Source organism: Vigna unguiculata, chromosome 4 (genome assembly GCF_037176805.1).
Source record: "Vigna unguiculata cultivar grain cowpea cultivar isolate G323 ecotype 2 chromosome 4, ASM3717680v1, whole genome shotgun sequence".
NCBI classification, from domain to species: Eukaryota; Viridiplantae; Streptophyta; class Magnoliopsida; order Fabales; family Fabaceae; genus Vigna; species Vigna unguiculata.
This window is the reverse complement of record NC_140795.1, coordinates 47,787,886-47,808,150: the sequence shown is the minus strand read 5'-3', so window position 1 is coordinate 47,808,150 and position 20,265 is coordinate 47,787,886. Positions and strand designations below refer to the sequence as shown.

General features: G+C 32.9%; 1 protein-coding gene and 1 pseudogene across 1 annotated transcript; one reads left to right on the top strand and one right to left on the bottom strand.

The window, feature by feature from the left end:
* Positions 1–9,007: 9,007 nt before the first annotated feature.
* Positions 9,008–10,332, top strand: LOC114180917 (F-box/FBD/LRR-repeat protein At3g26920-like). The gene is made up of 3 exons (XM_028067211.2): positions 9,008–9,715; positions 9,805–9,954; positions 10,048–10,332. Exons 1-3 carry the CDS (start codon positions 9,008–9,010, stop codon positions 10,330–10,332), a joined length of 1,143 nt encoding a protein of 380 aa, XP_027923012.2.
* A 1,336-nt stretch (positions 10,333–11,668) lies between these two features.
* Positions 11,669–15,760, bottom strand: LOC114180920 (FBD-associated F-box protein At5g38590-like; annotated as a pseudogene).
* Between the last annotated feature and the right edge of the window lie 4,505 nt (positions 15,761–20,265).

The following is a 20,265-nucleotide window of genomic DNA, read 5'->3' as shown; positions in this document are numbered from 1 at the left end:
TTTAAAAAATATATACAGATAGCCACGATAGTGCCTTTGTATATGCTAGTAATAATAATATACTTTTACTTTTATGTTTTTTTAATATTAATTTATTAAATTAAAAAAAGATTGAGTTATATTTTAGATCCAGTTAGGAAACAACACAATGATTTATTTTTGTCTTCTAAAAGTAGTTATTAGATTAATTTAATATGTTACTATCTCTTATTATTTTTCGTTGGGGCTGTTTTTCTTATTACTAGTTATATGTAATCTTCTATAATTGTTGTCAATAAATATTTTCCTTATCGATAACATTTAAGTACTTGGTATATTTGTGGTAAAATAAATTTATGATTTCAAAATCAGTTGTATAAAATTAAGTGCGTTGGTGATTATCTTTTATTTTTAAAAAACTTACTTATATTGTATATACAATATTGTATTGTATTCTGATAAATCAGATTATTTAATGATTGAAATAGGTAATTTATTTACATGAGTGAGTGTACAAAGACTAGTACTTCATAATAATTAAAAATATTAAATCAAATAAAAAGTAATTGATTTAAAAAATATAAAATATATTAAAAAATAAAAAAATATGTTTTCATTTTAACAAAGAATGTTGTAATTTTAAGTATATAAAAATAAAATAAAATAATATCCGTAATTTAAAATAGAGATATTTATTTCATTGAAAAGAACTTAGTAATATATATATATATATATATATATATATATATATATATATATATATATATATATATATATATAATTGATATATTTATCTATTATATATATATATATATATATATATATATATTATTTTTATGTAATTATATTTTATTATATTTTTATAATAATATTAATAATGGATAATAGAAATATAAAAATAATAATAATAATTGTGACGTCCCATTTTAATATATTACACTACTAAATAAAATATCACACAGTTATAATAATGAGAAGCACTCAGATGAACATAAACGTAGAAAAGGTAAATGTTACAGTCATCCGGAATTTCTTAAAAGGAAACTTAGGCATACAACCATGCCATAAGAAAACACAATTTAAAAGTTTAACAGTCTTGCAAAAAGGTTGTCCTCAAGGCAACTAATACAAAAGGCCTCATGGCCATGAAACTGATCCTAAGGTCTTCAAGTTAATAAAATCTAGACTGCACCGTTGTTGCCCCCAGATCCATCCCGAACATGCCTTCCATCTGCTCCCACCAGTAAGGTGATCATCGCAAAAGAGAAAATATAACAGAAACAACACAAAATGCAAGGGTAAGCTAGTGTAACTTGAAACTAATCATAGTTTAAACGAATAAGTGCATAAACGTTCCCAGGCATACAACACAGAGACACATAAGTCATGTTATGGCAAACAAGCAAGACACTATGACTCAATTATCTGGATACATATATTAAGATCGGATTCACTGGACGCTTGCACTTGTGGTGGCCTCTACTGCTCTGCAGAGCCATTGCCAATGGGTTTCACCCTGCCACACACAAGGTTAGCCTTTAAGCGTCTAAGGCCATTATCCTGCCAAAGACTAGGGCCTCCCGCTACTCTCACCACTTGGGTCAGATTGCTCTACCTGAGACTCACTGACCCTTTAGAGTTTCGGGATGCGGTCCTTACTTGAATCCATATCTTAATATATACACTACACGCCACCACGAGGTCTCCCTACGAGACCCATGGAATTACGCCTATCACACCAAATTTATGTTTCATACCATAACCACCACCTTTCTCTTGAACATCCAATTCTCATACAAGTTCTCAACCAACCAACCAAACAAAATCCATGTGTTATTCGTGCCAACATACCAACTTTTAGTTCATAAGATTCAAACAACCATATATATATATATATATATATATATTCACATGCTTTAGGTTTTGAAAGAAAGGGGTAAATAAATAAATCACACAATTCACCCATCAAACAAAGAGGAAAACAGAATTGGAACCACCCGCTGCAGTAGCCTCGCTCAAGCTAGGAGTCGTCGCCTAGGCGAGAGAAGTTGTCTCGCTCAGGCGACTGACTCTCGCTTAGGCGAGCCTACAACAGTGGGTCATTGGAAGATTCACGATCTCTCGCTCAGGCGACGCTGTCTCGCCTGAGCGAGCTGGCCTGTCGCTCAAAACGTGGTCCCTTGCCTGAGCGAGTGCTCGAGGCAGAACCAGGGTGAGCATTCTGATACTCTCGCCTAGGCGAGACGAGCTCGCTTGGGCGAGAATAGCAGAGTTCACCACTGTCAACCCACATGCAGTGGCGGAAACAGCTCAGATCCACTCCCAAATACACATGCAACTCCATTTCATTCAACAAAAGCACACTATGCATGTATATAAACATAAAAACGACCAAAACAGCCAAGAATAGTTCGAGATCGATGAATCTAGCTTCCCTTACCTTGCTTAGATGATAACAACACGACACTCACCCGCAACAGAAATACCACGGCTCCAAGAACTATATTAGAGAGCTGAAACAGAAAGATTCGTACAACATGAAGTTAAGAGACTGAGCCCTATCTTAACCAACGTGCTTAAACAGTGGAGGGAGGGGAAGAAAGTAGACCAAAGGCTCTAGAGTTCGACTTACCAGGAAGTACAGGGTCGATCTTTGCTACCTCAGGGTGGAAGAAGACTGTGCCCTAACAGAGCCTTGCTGAAGGATAGAGTGTTTGAGGAAGAGGGCAGCTCTGAAAAACAGAAGAGTGGACAATGAGTGAGTTGGAAGGGTATAGGGTCCTACTGAAGGGCTGGCCTTGGGCCTCCGAAAAGGCCAGGCCCAAACTCTATATCACTGAAAAAAGGGCTTACAATAATAATAATAATAATAAGGTTTTTTTTTACTAAATGTAAAGTATCATTATATTATATACCTCAAAATATTATAAAATATTTTTAATATTAGATTTTATTATATTTTTAAGATATTTTGATATAATAATTTTTTAATATATGTAAAATATTACAATATAATAATTAATTAAATGGTACTTTTTAAAAATAATACTCTACTTTAGTTAAAGATAGTAGAGTTTTATTTTTATAGGATAACAAATTTATTTAATATATTTGTTTATTTATAGTTTATGAACCTTATAAATATAATATACTATTATATGGTAGAGATTGAATTCTGACATAATACAAATATATTAAATAAATTTGTTTATAAATATAATATACTATTATAAGGGAAAGATTGAATTTTGACATAATACAAAATTTGTACAAATTTCATTCAACATTATTAATGCATTATACATAATTTTTAAATTCTTATTAATTAAACATAAAAGAAATATCATTACAAAAATACTTATAAATAGTGACGAACGACTAATAATAATTAGTAACTTATTAGTAATAATTAGTCTCGATACTTTTATTTTTATGTTTTTTTAAATTTAATTTATTAAATTAAAAAAAGGGTTATAATTTAAAACAAGTTGAGGAAACAAAACAATCTTTTTTTTTCGTAGTGGAAATATTAGATTAATTTAATATGTTATTACCTCTTATTATTTTTTTATTGGCACTATTTTGTTGTATGTTAACATTAAGTAGTAATTAGTAATATATATATATATATATATATATATATATATATATATATATATATATATATATATATATATATATATATATATATATATATTCTTTAATTATTTTAATTGGGAAAGTTATACAATTATATTTGATAAGAATAATTATATTAGATGACAATTTTTTTAATTAAAATTATTAAAGTAGTTACAAAATATGTACTTTCTTCTAATGAATAATAAAATTTATAAATATATCTACGATAAATATAAGAAAAGAAGGTTAAAGAAAATTTACATTTTTATCCATGCTTATTTTATTAACAAATGTTCCATAATTTTTTTTCATTTTTGACATTATTAATTTTTTTTGTCGCATATTGTATTATTTTATAATTATGAATTATTTGATCATTTAATAAATTATTAAATAATGACTTATATTTAAAGTATTAATTTTTTTTACATACTATATTTTTTACTTCTAATTTTATTCTTTTATAATTTTTTTTTCATTTAATAAGATTAAATTTGAAAAATAAATTTTACTTTTATTTCTTAAATAATGTTTTTTAAAAATATACAAATTGTCTACACAAGCCATATAAAAAGTTAATATATATTTATTAATAATAAAAATTATTTATATTGTGATATATAAATTTACTATATACTATAAATATATAAAAAAAAATACAGGGATGCGTTTTTTTTTTGTCAGTAAAGAATTAAATTAAATTAAAGAGAGCACTTAAGGGGTGCTCTAACCCTTATACAAACAATCATGAACAAAATGATGCTCTTACATATCTTTACATTCCAACAAAACAAAATTTTTAGCCTGAACCAAACTCACATGTACCATCTTTATGACTCTCAAACATAGATTTGCATCTCCAGCAGATAGAATTTCCAACCAGGACTTGATTTACAATCATAAGGGAAGAGCAATATGTAAGCATCCCTTTATTTAAGCTTAATACTTCCTACAAAACCAGCTCAACCACGTTTTAATTGTTGTCATAGTAACCTTGCGCTGCATCAAGTCACTAATTCTGGCCTTTTTATGACTACAATCAGCCCCCTCACACTGTGCTTATGTGCGTTGCTCCATTGCAGAGAACATGATAGCCATATAACAGAATATGAGATTGCAACAATGAAAAGAGGTCTTTCTTACAGAAGGAAGAAGTATTTGCCATTGATAGTGGCTCCACTATGAGCCTCCTCCTCGAACAGTTGGCTCATATATTGTAATTCATTCCTGATGACCAGCCTCCCGGCCATGCATACCGCAACCACTGGTAGCTTCCAATCTACCTTCTGCAGTTCCAGCCTTGATACTGGTTTATATTACCTTCGTTCACAGCACTGCCTCTTTAAAAAGTCCTTGTATCATATATATGGATCTCCTTCAACCCTGCACTTTCTTTCCTATTACACATAGGCACACAAAATTATCATGTCACATAGATTTTAAGCAAGTTATAGGCGATATGTACCATTCACTATAAGAGAACTTCACAGCTGGAATCTTGTGTTTCATCCATACCCAAGCTGCCACTTGAGCATAACTAAAGATTTCTATAGGATCAACTTTTCTATGCTTGAAAATTACCCCATTCCTATGATTCCAGATTTCCCCTATAATAGCTAGCCACATTCCTCGCCAAGCTAAATTTTGTCTACTATTGAGGTCAAAAAGATGAAAGTGTTGAAAGTTGACCCTAGCTTTTACATGGTGCACATTACTCACCCCAACCAACTATCACACATATTCCATACCTTTTGGGACACCTTACATGAGAAAAATAAATGGTCAACGGTCTCCTCGTGCTCACTACACAAATCACAAAGGCTATGTTGTAATTGGACCCCCCTTACTTGTAAATTAGTCTTAGTTGGTAGTCTATCCAGAAATACCCTCCAGCCTAGTATTTGAGCCTTTGGAGTTACCCTTGTGCTCCACAACATTTTGAACTCTTCATTCTCTTCTTCTTCATTAGTTCTTTGCAATGTGTTATAGGCTGACTTGACCGAAAATACCCCATCGTCACTTTCTTTCCATTTCCAAGTATCCGGATAACCCTTATAGAATCGAGGAGCATTAATAACAAGGAGGAGTTGTTCCTCCATAGTTGACTCCCAATTAAATCTAGGTCTCCTCCAAGTTAGGTCCCAAGTCCATACGTTATCCTCCCAGTGTCCAACATCCCCGATAACCATATCTCTACACTCTGATAACGAGTATAGCCTATGGAACCTACATTTAAGTGTTGCTTCCCCTATCCAATTATCTTCCCAAAACTTCACTTTTCTCCCTTCTCCTACCACCCATTCAAAGCTTTTGTCAAACCAAAGTCCTTGTGTCGTACTCCCGCACACTTTATTAATGTCTTTCCACCACCTTGAGGCAAACCTTGATATGTTAGGGTCATTGAGGTTCCTCCATGATCCATACTTTGACTCTATAACCTGTTTCCATAAGCCATTATCCTCTGTTCCTAATCTCCATTTCCATTTGACTAAAAGTGCAGTGTTAAAATTCTGAATGTCTCTTATTCCCAAGCCCCCTACCTCCTTTGTTTTGCATATAATTTCCCATTTAACCCATGCTATTTTCCTAACTTCCGATCCCCAACCCCAAAGGAAATTTCTTTGAATGTATATCCTCTCTCGTGTAAATGTATATCTGTTACTGTCTCTTGTGTACATGTCAATTTTGTGCTTCTTGCCATACAGTGCTAAAAGAGCACCCTGTGCTACTTCTGCAATGCATGCTCCCAAATAATAATAAAAATATATGAGATGTTTATCTTCTTTTACTTATACTTTCCGAAAGTGTGCGAGTGTTTGAGGAACAAAGGCTTAGAAACTCGAGTCCAGTTTTTTTTTAGTTTTTTTTTCTATTGTCTTCTGGACATTAAAAACACACTCGATATTAAATATTTTTTTGATATATTTTAAAATGTTAAAATCAGTAATAATTAGTGTATTATAAAAATACAGTAGAGAAATAGTACACAAAAAAATCAACAGAAAATCCAAATTCCACTCTACCTACCTGCCATGGAGTCAAGTTCTATTAGTTATGTGTTTTGTTCCTGTAATAATAATTGTAATAATAGTCTAGAAAATGTAAAATACTGAAAAAGGCGAAAAAATTACATTTTTGTCGTGAAAGCAAATATACAAGTGCAGAACGCATTACTCAATTTAGAAAAGATAAAGATGAAATTTGCAACTTACATTCCATTTATAAGAGTTAAATTCCTTTGGAATAGGATATGAACCACACACAAGTGTTATCCAACCTTTTGGAATTTTGATTGCCGCAGAATAATTGCTAATAAAACATAATTTTTTATAGTGATAGTTTCTTGATACAATTTTACTTAAATGTATTACAAATTACCACAACATTATTTACTAATAATAAGTTGAAGTATATACTCTTATAAAACTTACTACAGTTGTTATGCATAGAAAAGGGCTAGAAAATTAGGCATAGATAAAGCCTGCTTGGGGTAGTTATTTTAATATAGGATACAACTTGTTCAGTGAAGTTTTTTTAACGCATGATACAACCTGTTCATTATAGTTTTTGTAATGCAAGATGCATTCGGTTCTATGTAGATTTTGTACCACATAATATCATCTGTTGAATGTAGTTTTTGTAATTTTTGAAGTAATTTTTGTATCATAGAATACAATTTGTTTAGTGTATTTTTTGTAACGCAATATACAATCTGCTTACTCAATGTAAATGATGTAAATTTATGCATGATATAACTCGTTCGATGTAATTTTTGTAACACAAGATATAATTTGCTCCTAACCTAATTGGAATTATTTTGTAGTTTTCAAATTCCTTCTCATTTGATTTACAAAGTCTTAGAATTTCTTCTCACCTGTGAGTATCCAGATTTCTTCTCATCTACATATTAGTCATAGAATTTCTTTTCACTGGCATTTTACAAGTGAGTCTTTTTATTTTTCTCAATTATATTTTACAAGTGAGTCTTCATGTTTCTTCTTAACCCTTCTAACAAAATATCTTAACTCTTCGTACATTTGAAGACTTGCTTTACGTTTGAAAGATATTCTTAGGAGATTGATTACTCCTTTTTTAGAAGTAGACCCGGTCAGTAAAGAGATGAAGTTGCAATAATATATTACGTTTATTTATTTGAGTACTACCACGCTCTCTATTTTTTCTTTTTAATTTGTTGAATTATAAAATTATTTGTACCAATATCTCATGAGTTATTAAAAACTTAATTATATTAAATCTATATACATATAATAATATATTTATGTTCCCATAATATATTATATTTAAATATCGTTGAAGTATTATTTTATAATATTATATTATTTCTTAAAAAAATTGTTTAATATTTTCTTAACTAAAATATTATTCACCAAATCTTATTTCTTAAAAAAATTAAAATAAAATAAATATTTTAAAATATAACTACCAAACCTTTTTATTTTTTACCTAAAATTAATCATATTTATATATTATCCTAATTATTAAAATTTCTAGGACATCACATAATTTAATCAAACATTTTTTAAACTTTTTTTAAAAGCTATTCAGTTATCCGAACACAATAAAATGTTGAGAGCTATCCATCTTTACTTATATTTTATTTGATAATATGATAATTTGGTTTGATGTTTTTATATTATCAAAGTGAAAGATAAAAAAAAAAGATAAAAACACTAATTTTTTGGGTTTTAAATTTTTTTATTATTTGTTAAATCAATTTCTTTTTATTTTATTTAATATTTTAAATTATTCAAACAAATAGTGTTAACTACACTAAATAATGATGTTCATAACTTACTATGAAGTACCAATCTTTATACACTCATGTAAATAAGTTAACTATTTCAATGATTAAGTGAAACTAATTTATCAGCATGCAACATGAGGAAGTGTTATGTGTCAAAAAGTTATTATTTGCGCTTCTTAATTTGTTAGATTTATAGATTATAGAGATAGATTATAAATTTCTACTTTGTTACATTTATAGATTTTAAAATCATTAATTTATTTTACCAGAAATATACAAAGTACTTGAATTTCAATGTTAACTTACAAGTATACCTCATATTGCACACAACAAATAGAAAATTATATATAATTAGTAATAACAGCTCCAATAAAATATAAGAAGAGATAATAACATATTAAATTGATTTAATGTAGAATATGGGAAATACAATATAGAGATTCTCCGTAAATCAATATGATAATTAAGTATTAACCTATCAATATTTTAGAGATATTATCAAAATATTTGAGATATATTTGATAATATCTTGGGGTAGTAAGCTGTGAGTTGTTCCTATAATAAGAAACTGAAGCAGGTGTTAGGGTTTTGATTTTCTATACAAAACTGAAGAAAGTGTGTACACTTTTCATATTCTAAACCATGGCCGATCTGATCAGCAGTATTCCAGATGAAATCCTTTTACACATTTTATCTTCTCTTCCAACCAAAGAAGTTGTTGCAACCAGTGTTCTCTCAAAGCGCTGGAACCCTCTTTGGCGTTCAGTTCCCTCTTTCGATTTCTCTATTGGTAATGAAAACCGCAGAGAGGCCTACGATCACTTTCACTCAGTGTCCTCTTTTCTGCGTTCGCGTGATAGAGATCAACCCTTCCTCAGATTTCGCCTCAGTTATTTTTTCAACTGTTTTGATCCTACCATTCGTTATAGTTATAGAGCCATTCATGATACTGAAAGCATCATCAAGACACAGATTGAGGATGCAGTGAGTGGAAGTGCAAGAGTTCAACACCTCGACCTCTGTTTGGATCTTTACATTGTCATGCCCTCTGTGGTGTTTACCTTCAAAACTCTTGTATTTCTGAAATTGGCCAATATAACAGTGGAAAATATACCCTTTGTTGATTTTCCCATGGTTAAAATCTTGCATTTGAATCGTGTGCACTTCTCAGAAGGTATAGATATTTCACAGCTTCTCTCTGGGTGCCCTAATCTTGAGGACTTGGAAGTCAAAAGTATACTTATCAATGCTGAATTAAAGTTCAGCAGATTGTCCACCTTGGGCAACATGGCTGCAAAATTTTTGCCATTCGAAATTGTGAAGAATGTTAAAGTTTTGTCCACAGATGTGGTAATGCACGTGAGATTTGTTTGTTATTACTTTGTATTCTTAAGGAGAAAAAGGCATTTCTGATGATATTGTTTTTGTATCTCTTGCAGTTCCGTTCGCATGATTGGATTTATGAGTTTCAGAATCTAGTTCAACTTAAATTGGATTACCTGTATATTCAGAATAATTGGGTTGAGTTCTTGGAAACGCTGAGGCATTGTCCCATGCTTCAAACTCTTGCAATTGGTTATATTGGGAAGGTTTGATGATTTAAGCTTGGAAGTATATGAATTTTCTTGTTATCTTTTCTTCAAACATTATTATTAATATAGTTTTATGATTGTTGTTAACAGATCGGTTTTGGTTCATCTGCGCAAGGCCATGAAGAAGCAGTGTTGCCAGACCCACAATCTGTTCCTGCATGCATCTTATCACACCTTAAAACCTGTAGTATTGGATGTTTCAGGGGTTCGATGGATGAGTTTCTATTTGCAAGATACATTATGCAGAATGCAAAATATTTAAGGACCATGAAAATCAAAATTTTGTCTTACAATGGGGAGAAACCAGATATGATAAGAGATTTATCCTCATGCAAAAAGAGTTCAGACACTTGTAAACTATCATTTGATAATTAGTATTCAATAGTTAAGGTTTCTTTTTGTTTGTTTTTTCATTAGTATATATAGTAGATGTTGACATGTTTTTCAAACTATGAAAGTTTGTGACATATTATCCCTCTTGTCCATAATTATTTGTTTATGAACACTCTGAGGTTTAATCTTTGTAATTTGCCCTAAGAATACCTGGGGTGTGGCTAAAGAGTTCGAGAGACCTAAAACAAATTTGAAAAATGAGGTCTTTTATTTAAAATTTATTTCTTCTTCTCAATTCTCAATTTTTTCACAAACATGTAGAGTTTATTTCAGATTAATCATTAATACAAATAATTAAAAATATTATTGCTTTTCTCACCTCAATAGTAATTTTTTTTTCTCTAAACTTGAATTATCTTTCTACAGAAAATTCAACTTTTAACTTTGAAATATGTTTCAATTAATTTATTATCCACAAAAAACTAAATCATAATCTAACTAATAGTTTTATAAAAAAATTCCAGTTCCTCGTCAAGATATATGCAAGAAAAAAAAAAACTCCCAAAACATGTAAATCGAAAAGTACCAAGAAACAAAATTAGAAAAAAGAAAAGCATTTCTAATTTTAATACAAATCCAAAACAGAATAAAATAACGACAACACAAATAGAAAAGAAAAACATAGTAACTAGAGATGATGATAAAAATTGGTACACACGGACATTATGATATTCAATTTGGCAAAAGTTATAAAAAATGACTCTTAGAGAAGAAGGAAGTAACAAGAGATAAAAGTCACTCAGAGATAAAAGGATAAAAAAATAAAATAAAATAAATTTTAGAATGATTATAATGGAATAAATATAACTAATCATTATCTCCCTTCCGTAAACAAAATTATAATTTACTAAATAAGTATTTTACCCCATTAATTATCATTTTTAATACTAATAAAAATTATAAGACATTAAATTTAATTAAATTTTATTCTCAAACATCAACTTATAATTAATTGAATAGAGCTATATTAGTAATAAAATAATTTTTTGAGACTTTTTTGTTAAACATAATTTTATAATTATTTTAATAGAGGTATATTAGTATAAAAGAATTAAAGTTTTTTTTTAAATAATTTTATAATTAATTTAATAGTTAGTAGTAAAAAAAATTATTTGAAACCTTCACTAGTGCAGTGAGGGCTTTTGGCCCCGGTTACTTTCGTGATTCTGCCTCGGTTTTAGAACCGAGGCATATTGGGGCGAGGCCAAAAGGCACCTCCTTTTGGCCTCGGTTATCACCCGAGGCCATAACGTCTGTTTTCTGCCTCGGGTCTGAAAGAACCGAAGCCATAGCGTCTGTTTCGTCTTCGCAGTGGTGGCTATGGCTTCTGCTGCTGTTCTGGCTCATTCTCGCTCACCGTTGCAGTGGTGATGATGACGCGCTGTTGTAGTGGTTTCTGCTGTTTCGCATGGATCTGTGTGGTGCGAAATTGCACGTCTGGTGAAGATGACTCGCGCTCCCATGGTGGTGTTGTGTGAGGATGCGCTGGTTTCATTGCAGGTGCTGATGGCAGGTCACGGTGGTGCGAGGTGTTGCCATGGTTGTCACTGGTTCTGTTGCAGAGAACACAATGCATTGTGAGGTCCGTGAATGGTGCAGCTGCGGTGGTGGTGGTGGCAGCAAAGTTCGCGCAGAGTTTTCGAACTGACCCGCATCGGGAGGTGATTTGCAATCGGTGAACCTGGACAGCGCGACGGAGGCGACGACGCACGACTATTGATGGCAGATGCTGGTCGGCGACGGAGGCGGAGCGTGATGGTGGTGGTAGAGCGAAGAAATTCGCGCAGAGAGAAGAGAGTTTGGGAGACGATGAATAGTAGTTAGGGTTCGCGAATTGGGAATTTTAACAGACTTTATGGCCTCGGTTCAATTAATAACCGAGGCCAAAAGCCCCATTTACTGCCTCGGTCCTTAAAGAACCGAGGCCAAAAGCCTGATGCTGACTTTATGGCCTCGGTTCAATTAATAACCGAGGCCAAAAGCGCCATTTACTGCCTCGGTCTTTAAAGAACCGAGGCCAAAAGCCTGATGCTGGTGGCATTTTTGAAAATTTGAAAACTAGGTTGCCTTATATGCTTCGGTTCATTTGTAACCGAGGCCTAAAGCCCCCTTTATTGCCTCGATCCTTAAAGACCCGAGGCCAAAAGCCTGACGAAATTGCAAAAATGCCACCACCTCCTTATAGGCTTCGGTTCAGCTGTAACCAAGGCCTATAAGGCGAAGTAAAATGTCAAATCTGCACTAGTGCTTATTTTTTAAAAGATTTAGAGTGAGTGTTTTACCTACTTTATCCTTGAGTCAATATGAAAAGAATATTCGATAATAACGTCTCAAAACTTCAATTTAGAGGTAATTATTATCAAAATAAAAAAATGTTATTCATCACGATAGTATTTATGCACTAAGTAAATCCGTTGTATTATATGGATTGAGGTTAACTACTGATTCTAACCTCGTCGTACTGTTAAACTATTTTTTGGCAACAAAATGTTATATATTAATACACATTTTTGTTTATAAAAAAATTGGTACAAATAATTTTATAATTCAACAAATTAAAAAAACTGAGAGCGTGCAGTACACAAATAAATAAATGTCACAAATAAATAAATGTGATATATTATTGCTACTTCAGCTCTTTCCTGACCGGGTCTACTTCTAAAAAGAAGTAACCAATCTCCTAAAAATCTTCCAAAGCAAGCCTCCATATGTACGAAGAGGAGTCTGAAAATAAATAAGATATTCTTTTAGAAGAATTGAGGGGTGAGAAGAAATTTGAAGACTCACTTGTCAAATATAGGTGAGAAAAATATAATGAAGACTCACTTGTCAAATATAGGTGAGAAAAATATAAGATTCACTTGTAAAAAGCTAGTGAGAAGAAATCCGAAGATTAATTTGTAAAATGTAGGTGAGAAAATATGAATACTCACTTGTAAAATGCAGGTGAGAAAGAATCCAAAGACTCACTGATAAAATGCAGGTGAGAAGAAATCCGAAGACTCACTCGTAAAATGCATGTGAGAAGAAATCTGAAGACTCACTTGTAAAATGCAGGTAAAAATAAATCCAAAGACTCGCTTGTAAAATGCAAATGAGAAGAAATCTAAAAACTTAGTTGTAAAATGGAAGTGAGAAGAAATATGAAGACTCACTTGTAAAATACAGGTGAGAAGAGATTTGAAGACTCACTTGTAAAATTAAATGAGAAGGAATTCGAAGACTACAAAATAATTCAAGTTAGGTTGGGAGCAGACTAGATCCTACGTTACAAAAACTACACTTAGCATATTGTATCCGACGTTATTTGCCATTTTTTTTAAGAGTTTTATTTCACAAGTAATTATTTTGTGGATAATTATTTCTTACAAACTATTAAATTTGCAAGTATTTCTTACAAAATTTTATTCGAAAAATGTTTTGTACAAAATCTTTTTCAAAAAAATTCACAGCAATTTCTTGCAAATTATTTTCTATATTAAAATTTGTAAGTATTTCTTAAATTTTTTTAAAAAATAAAATTAATTGGAAATATGTATTTATTTTTTGTAATTTCTAAATCACTTGAAAATCTTGGATTTGAATACTAAAATTGAATGCTTAAACTCTCATCCAATTTGCTTTACTTACGACTATAATTTAACAGAAACCAATTTTTACTCCTAAGACATTTGAGGCACAAAAATATTATGATAAACTCGTTAAGATTTTCGTAACAAATTTGTTTTATAAACAGAAATGTGTATTAATATATAATTTTTTGTTGCAAAAAAGTAGTGTAAGTAATTAACCTCATTAATCCATATAATATAAAGGATTTACTTAGTGCATAAATACTGCCATGATGAATAATATTTTTTTTTTATTTCGATAACAATTACCTCTAAATTGACATTTTGAAACGTTATCACTGAATACTATTCGTACTGCAGATTACAAAGATTAAACATCAGAGTGTTCATAAACAATTAATTCTTGACATGAGGGATAATGTGTCACAAACTTTCATAGTTTGATAAACATGTCAACATCTACTATATATACTAATGAAAAAACAAACAAAAAGAAACCTTAACTATGCAATCCTAATTATCAAATGATAGTTTAAAAGTGTCTGAACTCTTCTTGCATGACGATAATTCTCTTATCATATCTGGTTTCTCCCCATTGTAAGAGTAAATTTTGATTTTCATAGTCCTTAAATATTTTGCATTCTGCATGATGTATCTTGCAAATAGAAACTCATCCATCGAACCCCTGTAACATCCAAGACTACAGGTTTGAAGGTGTGATGAGATGCAGGCAGGAACAGATTGTGGGTCTGGCAACATTCCTTCTTCATGGCCTCGCCCAGATGAACCAAAACTGATCTGTTAACAACAATCATAAAACTATATTAATAATAATGTTTGAAGAAAAAGATAACAAGAAAATTCCTATACTTCCAAGGCTTAAATCATCAAACCTTCCCAACACAACCAATTGCAAGAGTTTGAAGCATGGGACAATGCCTCAGCGTTTCCAAGAACTCAACCCAATTGTTCTGAATATACAGGTAATCCAATTTAAGTTGAACTAGATTCTGAAACTCATAAATCCAATCTTGCTGACGGAACTGCAAGAGATACATACAAAAACAATATCATCGGAAATGCCTTTTTCTCCTTAAGAATAGAAAGTAATAACAAACAAATCTCACGTGCATTACCAAATCTGTGGACAAAACTTTAACATTCTTCACAATTTCCAATGGAAAAAATTTTGCATTGCCCAAGGTGGAGAATCTGCTGAACTTTAATTCAGCATTGATAAGTATACATTTGACTTCCAAGTCCTCAAGATTAGGGCACCCAGAGAGAAGCTGTGAAATATCTATACCTTCTGAGAAGAGCACACGATTCAAATGCAAGATTTTAAGCATGGGAAAATCAACAAAGGGGATATTTTCCACTGTTATATTGGCCAATTTCAGAAATACAAGAGTTTTGAAGGTAAACACCACAGAGGGCATGACGATGTATAGATCCAAACAGAGGTCGAGGTGTTGAACTCTTGTATTTCAACTCACTGCATCCTCAATCCGTGTCTTGATCATGCTTTCAGTATCACGGATGGCTCTATAACTATAATGAACGGTAGGATTAAAACAGTTGATAAAATAATTGAGGCGAAATCTGAGGAGGGGTTGATCTCTATCACGCGAACGCAGAAAAGAGTACACCGAGTGAAAGTGATCGCAGGCCTCTTCGCGGTTTTCATAACAAATAGAGAAATCGAAAGAGGGAACTGAACGCCAAAGAGGGTTCCAACGCTTTGAGAGAACACTGGTTGCAACAACTTGTTTGGTTGGAAGAGAAGATAAAATGTATAAAAGAATATCATCTGGAATACTGCTGATCAAATCGGCCATGGTTTAGAATATGAGAAGTGTACACACTTTCTTCAGTTTTGTATAGAAAATCAAAACCCTAACACCTGCTTCAATTTCTTATTATAGGAACAACTCACCGCTTACAATCTCCAAGATATTACCAAATATATCTCAAATATTTTGATAATATCTCTAAAATATTTATAGATTAATACCTTGATTACGATATAATAATAATATTGGTATACTTTTGATATATATAATAATTAATTATTTAGTATATAAAAAATATTATAATATAATAATTGATTATATAATATCTTTAAAACATAATATATATATTTGTGTAACAATCCATTTAATTTAATAAACTAAATCAAAGAAAGCATCACACTAAATAATATCTTACGCAGTCTCGGAGTTTAAACACAACTCCTTACAACCCAATGCACACAAAGAAACAAGTTATAAAGTTTAATAGAATTATATAGAAATCTAAAAGACACCCTAGTACATGGGCCATAACCCTAAAAAAAAAGCTCAACAAGAACATGAAGTCCAACCCAAGTAGACTATGCAGTGGAATCATCTCTATGTTGACTACGAGTACCTCTCGCATATGCTCCCATAAATAAATTGATGATCATCGCAAGGGTAGAAGAACAACATACAAAGTAATCAAACAAGCAAAGGGTAACCTACAGCCAAAAAGATTTTGTCACGTAAATAGATATACTTTCACAGTTCAACAAACATCATCCAAGCATGTTATGACCTTCCAAATCAATACACTAAGACTCAACTCGACTCATCCGGATACATATAATCTGGTCGAATTCAGCGAATGCTTGCAGTTGTGGTGGATACCTCTGCTCACCCCCGAGCTAAGTGTTACAAGTGTTACAATGTTTCAAATCCCCACACACAAGGTTAGCCCTTAAATGAGTTTCAAGTCTCCTACTACTCTTACCACAAGAGTCGGTATGCTCTAAGTAAGACTAACTAACCCCTTAGAGTGTCAGGATGCAACCTTACCTTGAATCATTACCAAACTGTACAGATGGGGCACCACCATATACTCCCACTAACAGGGGCCACAAAATTATGTCCCGATCACTGAAGCACAACCCTGAAACCCCACCTAGAGATCTCAAGGAATTACGCACTGGCCATCGACCAATCATGCTCAAACAATCGAATAATATTTATCATGCAGATAATCTCAGGCCAACCTTTATAAACCATACTCGTTCATATTCAAATGTAGAATCATGATGGGGAAAACAATAACATAAACAATATACCAGAGAATGCAGTGAATATAATTTCCCCTAACTTGCAAGAATCTATGAGGAGCAATGATCAAAGAGTAGAAATAATAAATCACCAAAGACACAAATAAAGGCACCAAGATTTTAACGTGGAAAACCCCTCAAATCAAGGGTAAAAACCACGAGTCGTCCAGACCAAAGAAATAGCTCCACTATGATCAACAAGAGTACAAAAGAGTCTCAATCAATAGCACAAATTAGTGTCAACACCCAACCAAATAACAAAGCAATAAAGCTTTCAAAATAGAGAAGAACAAGAGAGGAAAACCTATAATATCATTGCTGCAATTCGAAATTAATATCTCGCAACTCAGACCTCGTATCAACGATCCAACCGGTTAGAATGAAAAGCAATGAGTTCCGAACCTGTTGTAAAATTTTAACCCGATCCAACGGTGAACGAATCCGCAGTGCCAAATTTACAGTGACAGCTATGTGAAAAACGTGAACAAAATTTTCCCTTTACCTCTCCTCCATGTGTTAGGGCTTTCAGTGTGTTCTGACGCTATTGTTTTCCCTCTATTTATTTTATAGGCCCCTCTCCACTAGGTTAAGTGAGACATGGGCTTCTCAAGTTTTAGGCTTTTTCTCCACATAGGAAGGGAGCCTAATACCCAACAAATCTCCCCCTCACAACTATGTGGAGATGACCGCCAAACAGGCGATCTCACAACAAACTTCAAACTTCCTTCTTGGCAAACTTTATTAAATAGCTCGAAGTGGACTTTCTGGAATCAATGTCCCCAGCCATATCTGAGTTTGAGTAACCCATCAAAGGAGGTTTATCACCTCCAAAACAAAGCTTCATATCAATTGTACCATGAAGATACCTCAAAATCTATTTCACAGCATTTCAATGCTCTCTATCTAGGTTTGACAAAAATTGACTTACTGCACCAACAACATGTGCAATATCTGGTCTTGTACACACCATCGCATACATCAAACTGCCCACCGCAAATGCATAAGGAACTCTACTCATATTGGTCTTCTCAACTTCATTTGAAGGACTCTGTTTAACACTCAGTTTAAAATGAGTAGCAAGAGGAGTGCTCACAGCTTTAGCATTTTCCATGTGGAATCTCTGCAACACCTTCCTAATGTATTGCTCTTGTGATAGATAAATCTTCTTTTCTCTCCTATCACGTGAGATATGTATGCCAAGAATCCTTTTAGTAGCTCCCAAGTCTTTCATGGCAAAAGACTCACCAAGTGTCTTCTTTAACCTGTCAATTCTGGAAATATCTTTCCCAACAATAAGCATGTCATCAACATATAATAACAGGATAATAAAGTCATCATTAGAAAAACTTTTAACAAAGACACAATGATCAGAAGTAGTCTTCTTGTAACCTTGCTCACACATAAAAGACTCAAACTTCTTATACCACTGCCTTGGAGCATGCTTCAAACCGTATAGACTCTTCCTTAGCCTACACACATAATCTTCCTTACCTTAACAAGAAAACCATCAGGTTGCTTCATGTATATCTCTTCCTCCAAATTACCATGAAGGAAAGTTGTCTTCACATCCATCTGCTCAACCTCCAAATCAAGAGTAGCAGCTAAACTTAGCACAGTTCTGATGGATGACATTTTCACCATAGGTGAGAAAATATCATTGAAATCAACACCCTTTTTCTGTCTGAAACCTTTCACCACTAATCTGGCCTTGTACCTTGGAAGTGTAGAATTTGAATCTTGTTTCACCATGAAAATCCACCTAGTTTCCAATGCCCTTTTGCCCTTAGGCAATTTTACCAAGTCGTAAGTGTGATTGTCATGCAAGGATTTCATCTCATCTTGCATTGCATCCAGCCACTATTTCTTCTCTTCACCATCCAAAGCCTCTTCAAAATACTCAGGTTCTCCACCGTCAGTCAATGTTATGTACTTATCACAATAATACCTTGTAGAAGGTTGTTTCTGTGTATTAGACCTCCTGAGTTGGACTTGAGGTGATTCAGGTATATCACCAAGATCATCATCATCATGTTCCTCTTTAGCATCGTCAATTGGAACCTCTACTCCACTTCCAACCTGTTGATCATCAACATCACCATGTTGCTCATTGTCTTGAGCTTCCGTTTCAACATTCTCCAAATTGTGAGCGGGCAACCTCATCGAATTACCATCAGTGAGATTACTATCTTTCTCGGGTGTGGTCTTCTCCACCTTATCAATGTCTTCAATGGTCTGGTCTTCCATGAATTGTACATCACGGCTTCTAACAAGCTTCTTCTCAACAGGATCATAAAACTTGTAGCCAAATTCATCCTCACCATAGCCAATAAAGATACATTGCCTTGTCTTTTTATCTAACTTGGATCTTTCATCCTTAGGAACATGAACAAATGCCCTGCAACCAAAGACATGCAAATGATCATAGCTAACATTCTTACCAAACCAAATTTTGTCTGGCACCTCAGTATTCAAAGCAATTGCGGGACTGAGATTAATAACATGTACAACTGCAAGCAATGCCTCTCCCCAAAAGTGCTTAGGCAAATTTGCTTCCGAAAGCATACATGTAACCCTTTCAACCAAGGTCATGTTCATCCTCTCTGCTAGACCATTCAACTAAGGATTTTTAGGAGGAGTCTTCTCGTGTCTAATACCATGCAGTCTGTAATAAACATTAAAGGGTCCACGGTACTCACCACCATTATCACTATGAATGCATTTCAGCTTCTTGCCTGATTGCCTCTCAACCATAGCATGAAATTCCTTAAACTTTTCAAGTACTTGATCTTTCCGCTGAAGAGCATAAACCCATAGCTTCCTGGAATAATCATCAATAAAAGTAACAAAGTAAAGTGCACCACTAAAAGACTTTACCTTTAATGGGCCACAAACATCAGAATGCACCAATTCAAGCAATTCTAACTTCCTTGAGGGAGGATGCTTCTTAAAAGATACTCGGGTTTGTTTACCAACCATGCAATAAGAACATTTCTCCAATGCATTCCTCAATCCCATAAGCACATCCTTTTTAGCTAAGCAGTTAAGCCCTTTCTCACTTATATGACTAAGCCTCTGGTGCCATAAAGATGCCTCCATATACATAGCATTCACACTGTCTTTAGCAACCAAAGCTTTAGTCCAATACAATTTAGATTATTTCTCCCCTCTAGCCATAACCAAGTTACCTTTAGTGAGCTTCCATTTACTAGAACCAAAGTGATTATCATAACCACAATCATCAAGCAACTG

Coding starts and splice junctions, on each gene's coding strand:
- LOC114180917 (XM_028067211.2), top strand. CDS start 9,008: ATGGCCGATCTGATCAGCAGTATTCCAGATGAAATCCTTTTACACATT. Junction 9,716..9,804: donor AAGTTTTGTCCACAGATGTG/GTAATGCACGTG, acceptor TATCTCTTGCAG/TTCCGTTCGCATGATTGGAT. Junction 9,955..10,047: donor CAATTGGTTATATTGGGAAG/GTTTGATGATTT, acceptor TGTTGTTAACAG/ATCGGTTTTGGTTCATCTGC.